We start from the raw sequence: 17,625 nt of genomic DNA on the forward strand, positions 1-17,625 counted from the left end.
GGACCTGGGGAGGACCTGGGCAATCTCATCTGCGCCCGCTCGCATGGTTCCAACTCCCGTCTGCTCGGTACAAGCGTGCCTTTCCCAGTGAACACAAGACTGCTGTTGACTGATGCACGGAAGGTCAAACAGGCCTTGCAGGTGCATGTTTTCCATCCCCGATGCTGCTTTATAAGCAAGAGAAGCCTTTAAAAGGAAGACAGATGAAAGAAAAAACAAAGAGGGATGGATCTGGAAGAGCAGAAGAGCATCTACGCAAGACGCCAGTTCTAACCAACCTGTGTGTTTTTAGCCTGTATCAGATAGCGTTCAGCAAGCAGATAACACTCTGCCGTTTTCTCACATCTTTTTGCTTTGGCATTTTTCAAATGTTACTTCAAAAAGCAGTTTCCACCACTCTAGTTGTCAAACCACGTGCAGCTTCCTAGAGCCCGCAAGTGAAGTATTTTCATGTTTCAAATATCAGCTGTGGAAAAAAAAATATGCTACTGGAATTTCTGTGGGGGTGTGTGGGGTGTGTGTGGTTTATTTTTATTATTCCTTAACTTCCAGAAGAGTTTATTTAAGAGTTTAAAGAAAATCTTAACTTTCAAGGAGTCCACACAAAAAGGAAAAGAGGTTCTACAAAAGCTGGTAGAACTGAAAGCAAGACATGCAAAGGGTGGTCTGTATTCTAACTCTACGGCAGCTCCTAGTGCTCATGTGCACACACAAGCAGAATCTCAGAGCCTTGTGACAAATATGTTGTGAAAACGTTTCAATAAACTAAACCGGCTTTCTTAAAAAAAAGAAAATTATTTCTAAACAGTCTCCATCTCTGTTTCATGAAAAAATTCCTTTAAGGCCTGACAACATGTCTCTTAAATTCTTCTGGGATGAAGTCAGTACTACAAAGTCACTGGCCATCCACAGACAGGTCTCTAACCCAAGCGTGAACGTGCTCCAAGACCAGGGGAACAGACCCAGCTTATGGTACAGGGTGATGCAAGTCAGCCTGGAGTCTGGGTCAGGCCAAGGTCCAGGAGATGGCTGTGAAGGGCAGCAGCTCGGCATAGAGGAGGAGAATAACGAATGAAAAAAGGAGGAGTGACAAGAACCTACTTTCAGGTTTATACCACTGTATTCGATCCTCTGTGTAATCATTCCAGGGCAGCAGCTCCAAAATTCTTCTAACGATGCTGCTTCTGGTAGCAACCACCGCTGGACAGGAGCCCAAGCTGCTACTGAATTACCACCAAGCCTGCACGCCTGCTTGAAAGCCCACCCCCAGCCTGGGAATTATTAAAGTTCACTTCTTCATAACATCTGCACTGGGAAAGTGAAATGCAACTTCAAATGACTTGGCCAGAGTAACAAGGAAGGGAAAAAAAAAAGAAAGAAAGAAATTCTCCAACTAAACTGCATGAATTATCCAAAAGGCACAATTGTTAAGTAGTTGACATTCCAATTTCATCTCCTTCCACTGCAATCTACAATGCTAAAACCACCACAAATCTCAGTTTTCCTTCTGAGATTACCTGGTTACATTTATGATGTGAACAGGAACACTGAAGTTTAGGGTGGGAGGGAGGGTGGGAGATGGCGGGAATGCAAAAGTCTTCCCAGAAACACTAGAAGAAACAAGAAGTCCATCTGTTGGGCATCATTTGGAAATTAAGACCCCAAGCTCTGGAGTTCACATTTGTGACAGAGAACTGCCAGTGGATCTGTCAGTCCCAGTCCATAAAACTGCTCCCCTGTATTTAAGGAAAGCACAGGTTCAGACTTCTACCACTACCATGTTCTCAGAGAAATCAGAAGATTGGTTTGAGGGTGACACGCACAGCGTAAGCAGTAGCTCATGGCCAATCCTCCCTACTTCTTAGGACCTACCATAGTATTATTCAGGGAGTACTTTAACCATGATAAATAATTTTCATCACAATTATTAGATTGAGAAATAGGAATAAAAGTCAACAGCACCATCTCTACTACATTTTAAGCTGTAAGATGCTAAAGAAGCTGTTTCAGTGATCAAAACAAACGGACACGATAATGATGTCAATGGTGTCTGCTGACAGCAACGACCCCAGACTGGTCCGGCCCTGCCTACCAGCAAAGGCCTCAGCAAGAATGTTACACCACCAGCACTGGACTTCCCCCCTACTTCACTCCACACCACCAGCCTTCCCCTCGTTTGGGATAAATATCAAATTCCAGAGTCGGGCCAGCTGTGAGTGCTGAAAGAACAGAACCAGTGCATCCCTCTACGGTCACATCACCACAGCGGTTTGGGGGATTTTTCGAAGACAGAGAAGCATTATTTCTGCTATTATATATAGATGAGGTTTCTCCTGGGCTCTGGGCACACAAAAACCCCACATTGTTGTATCACATATTAAATTCAGGATGTCTAAGAGAAAAGTCTCCAGACCTCCATCAACTGAGCAATTGCATGGCATTCCCCCATCATACTTTTATCTCCAAGAACAATTACGTATTACCTGATGTGGATTCCTCCAGCAAGTTGAAAATAGCATGGCTTTTGTCACAAATTACTTGATTTTTCATTTTTATTTCGCATGGTCTTTGCAGACATAGCATGTTATAAATACAACATTTGTAAAAACTCAACAGCTGAAACAATTATCTCATTTTGAAAGTGCATTTCAGACACACATATTTCTGACTTCTTCACATTTTTATGCAACTGATCAACAACACTGAATCTAATAAAACCAGTGCTTTTAAGTCTTTGGGGGGGGAAGGCAGCAGAATGTATTCTTCCAGGCATGAATTTTCCAAAAGTCTGTTAAAAAACATGCTGCTTCAATATCTGGTTAATACATAGAGGGATGTACATGTGTGTGTGCATATATATATTTGTAGGCTCGCAGATAGAGCAAAGAACTCTAAGACCACATTAGGATGAAGGTGATCTAATGACCCAGCTGGCATAGTTACCAGAATCTGTCAAGAAGAAAAAGATGATTTGTTCTCCAGCACCGGAACCACAGTTAAGAGCAACACTTCAAAGCATTATTGACCAGACAGTAGGTAGCACATTTCCTTCCCCTAGTGACCAGAACTAATGTTTTAACACGTAATCATGTTCTAAACATAAAGGCACAATTAATGGAGGAAAAGAAGAAGCGATCACTGTTCTTTCATAGAGGTGTACGGATTGGGACTGCAGGACCTTGGGCCACCTCAGATACATCAGTGATAAAAGGGACATTAGACAAGCAGCTGGGGAAACTCGCCTTCTGCTTTCCCTGAACAAAAGCACATCTTATGATCAGACAAGGCAACAAAACCAGTGATCATTCAACTGAAACAACAGATCTACAGGCTCACGGTTCATGCTTTGGCAACAGGATTTTAACAAGTGATCACCAAAATTTAGCAGAAGAAAAATACCTTTTCACAGTGTCATCTAAAACCCTGTCATGTCATGCCCAGCTAGGCAGAATAAACTTAAATGGTGGGTGTCCATTTGTTAAGTCTGTATTTTCTAAACAACCAAACTTTCAGGATTAAGGAATCCTACCCAACATGAACATAACTGACTACTCCCCTCCCAGACACTGGGCATCCAGAAAATCTGTGTCTGGATTTAAATCACCTGACCTAAAAAGAACTTGACTAGAAGTTACTTGCATTTAACAAGCAATATGGATGCGGACTCACTAATATTTAGAAAAATAGGAAAAAACAAAGTTCTTTAGTTCAAACTTTAGGTTGTATTTACAGAAGTGGAAGAAAATTCTAGGCATGCCTTTCAACTACAGACTTTTGTGGGATAGCAAAAGTGTCAAAATTCAAAATACTATCTTTCCAAACACAGGGATTTCACAAGTCTCCAGGCACACACTCACGTAAGATTCAGAGGTATCCTGGTTAAGAAAGTCAAAACCTCTTTTATACACAATCCCCCACTCACTTTGAGCTGGCCTGAGCAATGACAGGTTGGAAAATAAAAAAGGCACAAAGCCAAGACTTAAGATGCTACAGGATGAGCTTCACTGTCTAATGGTATCCTCCTCTCAGATGTGCACCGTACACAGGAAGATATTCAAGTGTTTTCAGTCAACAAAAACAAAGCAATTCCACAGGCCTACCAATCAAAGGAAAAGAAAGAAAACCTCAAAGAGCAGAAAACTTGCCAGTATGCAATCCCCATCCACGTTTACTTGTGCAATAAAGACATTAAATGTAAACCAGAGTAATCAACATTGCGTGATTCTGCGAGCTCAGTGCCGCTATCGTATGCTGTCCAAATAATGCACTTCTGGGTACAGAGTGTTAATAAGGAGAGCCAAGAGATTATTGCCGTCTCGAAGACAGTGTTCTGGATGCTTGATGAACTGGGAAGCCTGGGAGACTTGCTCTTGATAATCCATATATTGTTTGTTTCATGCCATAGATTCAAGAGCATTTAGTGCCTATAGAAACAAGGGAAAATTCTGTTAGCTGTGTGTCCTTCTGGCCATAACACACCTGTTCACGAGCCACCATGTGCACAATTCCCCTAGAAGATCCTTATCTACTAGAAGATCCTTATCTACTAGAGAACCTGGAGTATTTGGAATAAAGCATTTGTAAAATACAATCACATAACACCGTTTCAAGCCAACTCATTTTTTTCAATCTGTCCTCTCTGAGATCAACAAGACAACTGTTCTATCAAGACTTGCTAGGATTCTGTAACCCAAATATTGTCAAATATTTACTTCATGAATTCAAAACATGGTCTCAAGGAAATTACACCAAACTACAAACTGCAACACACTTAACTACTCATTTCAGGTTGATCTTATGAACTTTCATAAAAGTATTACCTTGCTTACATTAATAATATTACAGAGACAATGTCAAGTGAGAAATTGTACATAAGAGAGCCAATGCTGGCAGTATCAGCCAGGGGAAATGCTGGAATTGTGTCTGAACAAGTTTCATTTACTTATTGGAGAAGCACGTTGTACCAAGTTACTTTGCTCTGGTTTCTAATCAACTCCTTCTTCCTCTTCTCAGGCACTTACTGGAACAATAATAATCGTCAGCACACAGGCTAAAGAAGGAATGTTTATTTATCATAGGGCTTTTAAGCCCTGATCTCATATAAACAAATGTTAGTGTGAATGCAGCCCTTCTTTATCACTGAAAAGCAGTACAATCACAGCAACATTGTTTTTTCCTGTTTGTTTTAAATTCCTCCTACCTGCTACGTCCCAAAGTTTCTGAACTCAGGGTTTACAGACATCAGTTCACCTGCGCTTTTTCAGTGTATAACATTAGAAACTGATGCCTTCACATTAATACAGAATGTCGTATAAACAGTTTCACCTGGGATCACTTTAGGTTAGGGCTCAGACACACAGTCTTGCTACAACAGTTCAGTAAACTTGCACCATCACCCAGCCTATGCTGCACCTGGCCTTGTCTCTGGCAAATGGTGTTTTGATGCAAAACAGCACATACATTTGTGATATACTCACTTCCCCAAGAAGGCAAAGCTATTTCTGAAATTCAGAATTTAGAGCCAGATGTAAAGCAGTAGCAAAAAAAAGATCAAGGGCACTCAGCGCCAAATAAATTCAACAAGTTGAGAGCAGGATTTAGCTTGAAGAAATGCTCTTATCAGCTTCACCCCGCAAGTTGAGCAAGCGCGCAAAGAGAGCATGTCAAGAAGCCAGCAACTGGCACACACTACCTGCTGGGCCTTCTGCGACAGCTTTGGCTCTGACCCCGCTTTCAGGCGGACTTGACTCTCTGCAGGAATCTGCACCAAGAGGAAGGCAGACAAACTGCGGGCAACCACCCGAAACCTTGCACAGGGAGAAGGACAGAGAGAGAAGGTAGCATCAAATTTGCAAGTCCTCAACAGCAGATAAACTGGAAGTTCCAACCCATGAGATCTCTCGCATGAGGACCTTTTTCAGTGCATTAGAAAAAAATAAATCCCTTTAATATATATACACATACTAGGATATCATACATACTAGAGGAGAATACCATACATCTAAAATGTTACATGTGTTCCAAGCTTAGCTGAAGCCTTGAGGTCCCATCTGAAATAGTCCTTCATTTCACAGCCTTTGAAACATTCTTATCACCCAAATCAAAGGATGAGTTGAACAAAACTAAGATTTCAGGGCAATTTCAACAGGATTGCATTCCAGAAGGTCTTTATAAACATAAAGTTATGTTTAGGTACTGTGTTGAATTGGTGTTACACAAACATTTACGTATTTTTTTCTTGGCATTCCTTCCACAGTGAATTTGATTTTAATACCTAACAACCAAACTTGGCGTCTCTCTTTAGAAGAGAAAGTGAATACCAAGTGAGCACGTATTTCTTTGAGCTTCTCTTAACATTTCCAATGCCTCAAGGTGAAGATGTAAAAAGGCAACATGTGATCATGCAAAATTCTTGTGGCAGCAACAGGAACAGTATTCTACAGACCATGTGAAAATACTTTCCTCTCATGACAGTTTCCCAACAAACTTCACTGCAATTGAACCTTAAGCCAGAATCGCAACTGCATTTTCCTTCCTTTTCCACCACAGACTTTGCAGAAGTCCATATCCACTACTTAACCAGATTCAAACCCTTGCTACAATTTTTATGTGATGGGATCAAACAACTTTATAGATTTGGGGACACCCTAGATTCAGAGCATCTTTTGACATGGCACTTTGCAGTCTGGGTCCAGGCTGCAGCTTTTTTAACACGATGACTGAAATCAACTGATTTACCACATCTTCAACCCTTACCTGGGTGACAAAGGAGCCCTCCTGCCAAGCCCAATAGCACCAAGAATTCCAGAACTCAGTCGCTCCTCAGCCAGCTGACTCTGCCTGCCTTGGATTGACAGCAGTGTCCGAATGACAGCTTCGATCAGAATGGTGTCATCTTGCTCCATCTGAATCAAGGATAATTGCATGGCTTTGTGCCACCAAAGAAACAGCTTTGCCTCTTCCTTCGCTGAGCTTTAGGCAAGATTTAAAGAATAAAATTAAAATATATATATATATAAATCAAGAAAAGTCAGATGCATAGGTTAAGAAGTTTGTATGTCTCCCCATTAGCGCCATGAAGAATTCAGATGGTTAATTAATGACAGCCAATCTTACTATATGAGGACAGCATAACTATACTACCCCACCAGTAACAGTTACTGTTGTAACTGTTGTTATGGATTTGATGCAGACATCAGTTAGCAGGTTTTAAGAGTCTGTAAAAGGACAAAAAACAATGCTTCCTTTTAAGCTATACAACTGAGAATAAATGATATTGCAGCCAAAAGTGGGTTTAAACTTGTGTAAGAATGGTATAAAAGGAATGAAGCTGTATCTCTACTCTTTTTTTTTTCTCTTCACTTACCAATAAAACACTTTATGAAGCACTAGCTGTTGTTTCCACAACAATTTAGACTTTTAATATGATCTTCTAGAAAAGTAAACTGTGAAGTTTTTTTGTCAAGCAAAGCACAAAGTGAAGTTCCCCCTACAGTATTTTTAACCTTTCCCCAAACAGTTTGCAGTTTTAGTTAACGAGCTCAGATTTTCCACATAAAGCTTCAGCACGAGTTTCCTGCATCAGACCATCTTCACATCACTCCGTCCCAGTCATTTCCCATCCCAAGCACTTTCAGCTTTGATGTTTAGAGCAAGGTTTAATTTAAGATGGTGGCTTTGCTGTCGCCTTTATACTTTGGCAATCAAATTACTATGGCACCTACAACAGTGAAAGTATTCTTTGAATTTCAAGAAACAGTGGGAATGTACCTTTTCCCAAAATGTTCCTTCATGGCAAATACGAACATTATCAACATTAATAAGGAAAAATATTCACCATGTTTGCTAAATTCTGGCCATTTCAGTACGAACTGTAAATACAGTTGTTACATACTTTGTACTTAAAAATATTATCATTTTAACCACAAAGCAATCCATCCGTTTCCCCCAGAACCCTGTTACCTAATTAATTTGTTCTGCAGAGATACAGGCCCCTAACTCTGGACATCCCACCACATTCACTGCATTCAGATTTGGTTCAGAGCTGCCAACAGTCAGCATTGAGCAGTTTTGAACACCAGTTCTCTCAGTGTCAAGCTGATTATTTAGCATATAACACATCCCACCTAGTGGACATTCTGGAAAATGTAATCTACGCTGATTTAGGGTTTGCTTAAAGTAATTTAAATTGAGTGCAAATCCAGCCATTGAAATCAAGCTTCTCTGACTGAAAACTGACCAAAACTGCACCAGAAGTGTTCAAGTAAATAAAACTGCCTCTTCTCTTTAACCACAACAACTAGCACCAGGGTTGGACAGACTGCGTAACAGCGGATACAGAAGGACTGGCCATTTCATCCAGCAGACTGGTGATATTAACCTAATTAACCTAGCCCTGTAATTATACCAGCTACACAACTACAGCTTTGTTTAAAAGTCAAGGCAGATTCAAGGCCTTGACTTTAAAAGTCAAGCAGGTCAAGGCAGGTGATTCTGCCCCTCTACTCCTCTCTGGGGAGACCCTACCTGGAATATTGCATTCAGCTCTGGAGCCCTCAACATAAGAGGGACATGGACCTGTTGGACTCGGTCCAGAGGAGGGCCACGAAGATGATCAGAAGGCTGGAACACCTCTCCTATGAAGACAGGCTGAGAGAGTTGGGGTTGTTCAGCCCGGAGAAGAGAAGGCTCCGGGGAGACCTTATTGCAGCCTTACAGTATTTAAAAAGGGGCTTAGAAGAAAGATGGTGTTGGTGGACAAGAAGCGCAACGTGAGCTGGCAATGTGCACGCACAGCCCAGAAACCCCACTCCATCCTGGGCTGCACCAAAAGAAGCATGGCCAGCAGGGTGAGGGAGGCGATTCTGCCCCTCTATTCAGCTCTGGGGAGACCACACCTGGAATGCAGCATCCAGCTCTTGGGCCCCCAACATAAGAAGGACATGTATCTGCTGAAGCAAGACCAGGAGGGCCACGAAGATATCAGAGGTCTGGAGCACCTCTGCTATGAAGACAGGCTGCGAGAGTTGGGGTTGTTCAGTCTGGAGAAGAGAAGGCTCCGGGGAGACCTCATAGCAGCTTTCCAGTATCCAAAGGGGGCCTATGGGAAAGCTGGAGAGGGACTTTTTACAAGGGCATGAAGTGATAGGATGAGGGGGAACAGTTTCAATCTGGAAGATGGGAGATGTAGAATAGGTATTACGAAGAAATTTTTCACTATGAGGGTGGTGAAACACTGGAACAAGTTGCCGAGGGAAACCGTGGCTGCCCCATCCCTGGAGGTGTTCAAGGCCAGGCTGGACAGGGCTTTGATCCATATGGTTTAGTGGGAGGTGTCCCTGCCTGTGGCAGGGGGGGGGGAAGGGTTGGAACTGGATGGTTTTAAGGTCCTTTCCAACCTAAACCATTCTATGATTCAGAAGCCTTGAGTTTCATACCTTGGGTACACTTGCTCTAGCCACTTGTTGATGGTTAGCAGGATTTTCATTTCATTGGTAAGAGTTTGATCAGCGTTTAGGCATTGCAGCAGGTAGACATACAGGGTCAAGTAGCTTCCTAAAGACAGACACTCCTGCAGGAATTCTTCCATGGTTAGCTCAGGAACTTGGAGGGAGGCGAGTATAGGGCCCCAGCCTAAATCCTGGTGGTGAGGACAATCTATAAAGAAAACAAAAGGACAGAACAAAGAGCATGTGAGTAAGCAGCACCTGGTAAAACCTAAGAACTGGAACTACTTCTCTGTGTTCCTTTAAAATTACAGAACTCCAGCCATTTTAGCTGTTCACCAGGTGATCAATTCATCATGCAACTCTGAGGGAGAGAAGAGAAAAACTCCACTTTCACAGAGCATCTCCTTGAGGTCAAGGCAAGATACTTTCTCAGCATTCACTCAGGATTAAATTTGAAAATGTTAGCAATGGAATTTTAAATATTTCCTTCAGGTGTACTGAAATCTGATCACATAAAATGTGGAAGAAATCAATAGGTAGCTCCACAAGGGTTATGCATAAAGAACCCCCCATCCCTCCCCGCCAAAAAAAAACAACCAAAAAAACCCCGCACACCATAGAATTTCAGAGGTTTACCAATTAATAGTATTTTTTTCTTAAGTTAGCCTACAGAACACTACAGGAAGGGACACAAACATTTGTTTTGCTCTCTTGGGATGATTCTTTTTTAAAGCCCTCCCCTTTAGCTGGAAAAACGGGAACCATTAACACAGAGCAAATCAGTCTTCACAGAGACATATATAGTTCTCAAGAAAAGACACAATTAGAGCAGCTGAAAAACCCAAACCACCATGGTCTAACTCATCCACATCTAGTTACTACAGCACATACATATGGGACAGCTGGCAGACATCAGATACAAAGAACGGAGCTCTGATTACAGAAACCAGATTAAAACCCAATTCCAGTACTGGGCATCAGGAAGCTGTAAGGATTCCAGATGATTTGTATTTAATGAGCACCCGAAGACTGACCAATGTATTTGAGACAAGCAGCAGAACAAGACGTGCTCCTACCGTCATTGAAGTAAGCGGCGATGCAGGCTTCGGTCGTCTCTGCCATGTGTCGCACAGAGGCCAGGCTCTGACACGCCGCTGTGAGAAGGGGCATTGCTAGCAATCCGTGCACTTTGCTGTCGATCCACTTTCGTAAGCTCACCCGGAGCGACTCAGCTGTTGTAACGCTCGAATTGTTCATCATCATCAGCGTTTCTGTAAAGAGACTGCTGAGGGCCATATGACGTGTTTGCAGATCCATCTCTGGAAGTCAGAAATAAGAAAGCCATTTCAGTAACTAGACACTAGAACCCAAATTCAACTTCACCACTGAACCCCTTCTGTAGAATCTGAACCCCTTTGCTCTTTACACACCTCAATTCCTTGTCTGTACTTAAAAAACTGCAATAAGACATCCATTCCTTACAGTCTCTTCCCTTGATGAGATAGTTCACCACTCATTAAACAGAGACACAACTGATACAGCAGAGTATGTTGGAGCCCATCTTTCACCTACAGTCTTAAACCATGACTACAGTGCAAACAAATTGAATGATAAAGCATGCTTACAGTCTCCAAGAAAATTTGGGTATTAAAACACAGTTTAAAGCACACCTTAGAGTGAAACAACCAAGATTTTAGATTATTAAATTTGAAATAAGACCAAGATGAGCCCTGAAATGTTGCAATTCCTTCATGCATTTCCAGGATTCTAGATATCCTGCTAATCCCAGTGTTCAGCCCCAGAATATTTTTATTTAAACCATCTCTTGGCATTGCCTGAACACGTTATCATGGGCCACCTGTAACAGCACCCCGAAGCACAAACATTTCACGTGCTTGGCTCTTAAAAGTGTAACTACAGACTACACCTTTGAACGTATTAATGAACAAAACCCACCATTGTTATAAAAGGAAAAAAAAATAAAATCAAGCAACATCAGGCGTTGTAGAAGGAAAAATTTCAAGTGGTTAAGAAGAAAAGTTGTGCACAAAGAGGGATTAATCACTGAAAAACATTACGCAAAGAGGCCAAGACCTCCACACTTGCAGATACTTGGAAGCTCACCAGCTGAGGTGCTGAACAACCCAATTTAATTTTGAAGCTAGCCCTGGTTTCAGGAGGAGGTTGGACTACAGGCCTCCACAGGTCCCTTCCAATCTAAGCTATTTTGTTTGTATCATCTACCTACAAAGAAAGGGGAAAAAAAAAAAGAAAAAAAAAGAAAAAAGCCCCTAAAATCATAGCACAGCTCTCCAGTAAGGTAAACATTTTATCACAGACGAAATGAGAGACAATGGCAGGAGGTTAACAGCCAAGTCCCACTCCACAGGCTGCAGACCACTGAGCAGGACCACCACCAGACACCTGACACCTGGGCCCACCAGATCCCCTGGGACAAGTCCTGACAGTGCTCGAGCAAGAAGTCCAGCTTCCTCTGCTCCAGCTGTTGCCAAGAGACAGTGCTGCCCTGGAGGCTCTTCCAAAAACCTCCACCAGCCCCCTCCAAACCTCACAGAGAAGCTACATTGATACACACCACCACTTTCCTGCTGCTCTGCACCAGTGATCCTCCTGTACGCCACCGCCTGGTTGAGAAACACCTAACGTTCTCTCTTTCAGCTCTTTAACACATAAAAGCGTGCAGAGGGCTCCTCTTATACTGGAGGTCTCCGCCAAAATTTCTCCGTTATGAGTGTTGGCCTTCTCTTCCAGTCACAATGAATTTTGATGTTTATGGGGCTGTCCTACAGAGCTTGCCCAAGTACCAATACAAGTACTGAGAGACAGTTAAGTCACACAGATTTTTGGGTACTTTCTGTTCACCAGTGTGGGTCACGGACAGGAAGAGACACAACACCTGACAAGTACTTCTGTGTAGTAGAGTGAGATGACTGATTTCACCTGAAGTTTTAGTTTGATAGAGGAAGCTCAGGACATTACTAGTACTGAAACCAAAATCAATATAAATGCTGCAGTTGTGGATACACCATACTACTAGTGTAGATCAATATAATTTCTCTACTTCTATATAGTCAGTTTCCCCAGTTGCACAACAGTTTAGAATCTTTTCTTAGAACCCAAACCCTCAGGACCAAGAGAGTGTATTTGTGTCATCTTTCCTTTTAAAAAAGATGTAAAAGTCAAATAGAAAAAAAAAAAAGATTAAAAAGCAAGAAAGCAAAGAAAAGAATTCCTCAAGCTCCTGTATATCAGTTAGCTTCACTCACAACATAACCTCTGTTTTTTCTGTTGGTCCTGTCACTCTTGACAGCTCTATGGAGTAATGTTTATATTTTTGGTTTGTGCTAACATACCACCTATACATACACATCATCAAAGCAACATGACCTTCTGCCCATAAGGAAGACAGTATAGTAATGCAAGTAATTACATAGTCGCAGATGTTCAAAAATCCATGTAGTACCATAAAGGGTTTTGACAGTTTTAAAGTAATTTGCCACTTCTTTAACACAAACCTGGAGGATTAAAGATGACTACATCATCTAGCAACTTGGACATCTCTTGTTCCAAAACCGCAAGAGTAATCTTTCCGCTTTGTTCTAAGGTGCTGAGAAACTGAACCACCTGGCGAATGTATGCTTGGCACTTCAGTGTTGCATCCTGTTAATCAAAATCAAAATCAATTAGGAAAAAAAAAAATCATGCCTAGACTCTTTCCACACTCCATAATGTACAAAAGCAGAACACTGCAAGACACAAGAACAGCTCAGAGACACTGCAAATCCAGTTTAACTTACAAGGTGGACATGACTATCTGAGGATGCACCAAAGCCTGCTGAGATTTTCAGGAGCTTCACTGTCAGTTCAGCTGCAGCATCCTTAGCGAGGATAACAGAGGGAGGGTAGTGACTGCTGCAGTAGTTGATGATGCTTTGATAAGATGAAATGCCCACAAGTTGCCAAGGAAGGGAGCTGGTCTGTCCAAGAAGATTTATGAGTGGCGATTCCTGAAGATTTAAAGACATCAGTCTAAGCTCCACCTTCTTTACTGTTTTAAATTAATATTCACAGTAGTCAACGTTGGAAGGAAGCCCAGACTCCAAAATTTGAAGGAGACAGAGCAGAAACCCCACAGAAACAGATGACCACTGCGAGTTTGGCTGAAAAGCAACTCCGCATTCAAACAGCAAGCCAACACATGGATGTCATCTCTAGCATTCATGCAACAGTACTCAGACTGCTGCAGCGCTCTAATGAAGCACAAGTCAGAGACATTAAAATTTGACATGCAAACATGTCAAGACAGCTAGAAAGAAATGGAGACCCTACAAGGCAAAGTCATTTCCATAAAGGTTTAAAAAAGGCATTAAAAATTATTTTTAAAGAAATTAATTTAAGTTCACAGCAGAACAGGGACAGAAGCCAAGTCCCTCGATTTTCCATTCAATGAATCATCTGTTAACACGGGGGACTCCTCAAGTGTTTATTCTCATAAATACCATCCTGAACAGTACAGCAGTTCCACAACAGTGTCTGCAACTCACACAGGCAGTGCAAGTATGCAGATGGAAAAGTCTCTCTGTCTACAAGCAGCAGAGTCTAACCCCAGCTACCACCATCCTCCTCTCAAGGGTTCCTACACATCTGCAATACAAAAGGCCCCCCCGGGCACTGAGAAGCACCAAATTTCTACATGTTACAGAGGGAACAAATACTGGAATTGTGCTGGTAGTCAACACAACCCTAATACTATAAGGATACAGAACTAATCCAAATTAGACAAAAGAGCTGTGTCCAGCTCTGCAGCCCCCACCAGCAGAAGGACATGGACCTATTGGAGCAAGTCCAGAGGAAGGCACGGAGATGCTGCAAGGGCTGGAGAACCTCTGCTGGGAGGACAGGCTGAGACGGTTGGGGTTGTTCAGCCTGGAGAAGAAAAGGCCCCAGGGAGATCTTAGAGCCCCTTCCAGTCCCTAACGGGGCTACAGAAAAGCTGGGGAGGGACTCTGGATCAGGGAATGGAGCCACAGGACGAGGGGGAATGGTTTTAAACTGAAAGAGGGGAGATTTAGATGAGATATGAGGAAGAAATTCTTTCCTGTGAGGGTGGTGAGCCCCTGGCGCAGGTTGCCCAGAGAAGCTGTGGCTGCCCCATCCCTGGAGGTGTTCAAGGCCAGGTTGGACGGGGCTTGGAGAAACCTGGGCTGGTAGGAGGTGTCCCTGCCCATGGCAGGGGGGGGGAACTAGATGATCTTTAAGGTCCCTTCCAACCCAACTACATCATACTACTAGGGATTCTACATTAACAAGAACGTGGCACTGGTACCTCAAGTACTTCTCAAGTTGCTCACGCACTAGAACATAGTACAGAGAACTAAAGAGTTTGAGATTCAGGTCAAGGTGTCACAGGATCATTCTGGGAAGTAAAAAAAGAGTGACATCACGTCACTTTAACACTGCTGGAGGCTAGGAGGGAATTCCTGAGGCTGACTCATAACATGTACCAACAGGTGTCTTTTGAAGCTTGAGAAGCTTCTGATAAGCAAATACATTCAGGTCAAAGCACGTGAACTCTGGTAATTTTCCTGTACTGGAACACAATGTTGATCAAAGGCTGCTGGTGACATCTTGACACAGGATCTTGTAATGCCTCAGAGAAAATGGAAAATGGAAGATGGTGTGAGCAGGAGAAAGCTGGCAGACGTGAAATGGGACTTCTTGAAGATTACCCAGCGCGTCTCGAAGAGTCCTTCAGAAGCAATGGACTGAAGGAGACTGTGCTAGATTTACCCACACAGAGCTCTTGGCAAAAATCAGGATTTTGGAAAGTTCAACTTAAGACCCAGTGTTTCTCTTTCCCATTCCAACAATTCAGAAATATTGGAATGCAACCATAAATGGGAAAAGCGCTGGGAAATCAGAGATGGTCAAATACCCCTTCAAAGCAAGAGAACAAGAAAACTCAACCTAAGATTCAACAGATGAAGTAATCTGTACCCAGTAACTCATCAGAAGCAGACAGTGACAAGGTTCTTAAAGATATATCTGGTCTTCAAGTTGTTAGATCATTGTGACTTGTCATCACATCATATGGAGTTAGGAGGTGAGCACTTTATGGTAAGAAAGAAATGTCTGCAAAAGCAGTTCTGACTAAGGACTGAACAACACTTATTTATAACTCCTGAGACAACAATTTCAAGCAGACAAATATTTTCTTTTCAGACAGCTATGAAAAAAAACTACATTCAGATCAAGTGCTGCTCCTAACCTCACAGGGACTAATCCCATTCCCAAGTTGTGCTTAACACAACCAACTTGAAGTGTGTCTTGTACTGAAGATCAGGTTGGAAAACATCACAAACATGTAAAGTAATGGACAGAGCCATGCATAAGTTTTTCATAAATGCATGATTCCTTACTACCCTTCCACAGGTTCATGTTTGCCACTCAGAAAAAGAAGCGAGGCACAGCGGAGATTTATATGACTGGTCGTGACAAAATAAACGTGAATCTGCGAGCGTCCCAATTCTTCTCACAGAACCACAGGTATGAACGCCAAAGTAAAAGCTGCTCCTGCACTCATGCTGGCAGACTGTCTTAATTAAACCAGGCAGATGCTAGACACTCTTTTCCCTCAGGCTGTCAGAAAAAGTTTCACCTTAAGTTACATATAATATTGCATATGCATACATTACATAGAGCAGCTGGAGCTGAACTTGAACAATAAGAAGGGCTTCTACAGGTATGTCAGCCAGAAAAGGAAGGTGAAAGAAAGCGTACTCCCTCTGATGAGCAAGACTGGCAAACTGGTAACAACGGACGAGAAGAAGACTGAGGTACTCAACAATTTTGTTGCCTCAGTCTTCACTGGCAACCTCTGTCCCCACACCTCTCAAGCAGATGCACCACAAGACAGGGACTGGGGGAGCAAAGTCCCTCCCACTGTAGGAGAAGATCAGGTTCATGACCACCTGAGGAACCTGAACATACAGAATTCTATGGGACCTGATGAGATGCACCCTTGAGTCCTGAGGGAACCAGCTGATGTAGTTTCCAAGACACTTTCCATTGTATTTCAAAAGTCATGGCAGTCAGGTGAAGCCCCCAGTGACTGGAAAAAGGGAAACATTGCACCCATTTTTAAAAAGGGTAGGAAGGAGGACCTGGGAACTACTGACCTTTCAGCCCTACTTCTGTGCCTGGGAAGATCATGGAACAGATCCTCCTAGAAGCTATACTAAGGCACATGGAGGACAGGGTGATTTGAGACAGCCAGCATGGCTTCATCCAGGGCAAGTCCTGCCTGACCATCCTAGTGGCCTTCTATAATGGAGTGACTACATCAGTGGACTACCTTTGACTACATGAGAAGAGCTCCAGATGTCATCTATCTGGACTTCTGTAAGGCCTTTGAAATGGTACCCCACAACATCTTTCTCACTAAATAGGAGCGATATGGATTTGATGGGTAGACTGTTTGGTGGATGAGGAATTGGTTGGATGGTGGCATCCGGAGGGTAGCGGTCAATGGCTCAGTGTCCAGATAGAGATCAGCAACAAGTAGTGTCCCTTAGACGTCTGTATCGGGAGCAGTAGTGTTAAATATCTTCACCAATGACAGACAGTGGGATCAAGTGCACCCTCAGCATGTTTGTGTCAACAGCAAGCTGAGTGGTGTGGTTGACATGCCTGAGGGACACACTGTGACTGACACACCTGAGGATGCTATCCAAAGGGATCTGGACAAGCTCAAGAAGCGGGCCCATGTGAACCTCATGAGGTTCAACAAGGCCATGTGCAAGGTATGCACGTGGGTCGGGGCAACCCCCACTATCAATACAGGCTGGGGGATAAAGGGATTGTGAGCAGCCCTAAGGAGAAGGACTTCGGGGTGTTGGCGGATGAGAAGCTCTGTGAGCTGGCGATGTGCGCTCACAGCCCAGAAAACCCACTCCATCCTGGGCTGCATCAAAAGAAGCATGGCCGGCAGGGCGACGTAGGCCATTCCCTCTTGTTCTGTCATTAATTACCTGTGAGAAGAGACCAGCACCAGCCTCTCTACAGCATCCTTTCAAATAGTTGTAGAGAGTGATGAGGTCTCCCTTCAGCCTCCTCCCCCCCAAACTAAGCAGTCCCAGCTCCTTCAACAGCTCTT

At 43.0% G+C, this 17,625-nt stretch overlaps 1 protein-coding gene across 1 annotated transcript in view; it reads right to left on the minus strand.

Moving 5' to 3' along the window:
- Window positions 1-4,241: 4,241 nt before the first annotated feature.
- Window positions 4,242-17,625, minus strand: part of EPG5 (ectopic P-granules autophagy protein 5 homolog (C. elegans)) — a 58,064-nt gene continuing 44,680 nt past the window's right edge. The window contains 7 exon segments of the mRNA XM_009894753.1: window positions 4,242-4,424; window positions 5,693-5,807; window positions 6,757-6,972; window positions 9,438-9,657; window positions 10,526-10,768; window positions 12,986-13,130; window positions 13,268-13,477. Of these exon segments, the coding sequence (XP_009893055.1) occupies window positions 4,242-4,424; window positions 5,693-5,807; window positions 6,757-6,972; window positions 9,438-9,657; window positions 10,526-10,768; window positions 12,986-13,130; window positions 13,268-13,477 (1,332 nt within the window).

Source organism: Charadrius vociferus, unplaced genomic scaffold (genome assembly GCF_000708025.1).
Source record: "Charadrius vociferus isolate BGI_N301 unplaced genomic scaffold, ASM70802v2 scaffold151, whole genome shotgun sequence".
Taxonomy (NCBI): domain Eukaryota; kingdom Metazoa; phylum Chordata; class Aves; order Charadriiformes; family Charadriidae; genus Charadrius; species Charadrius vociferus.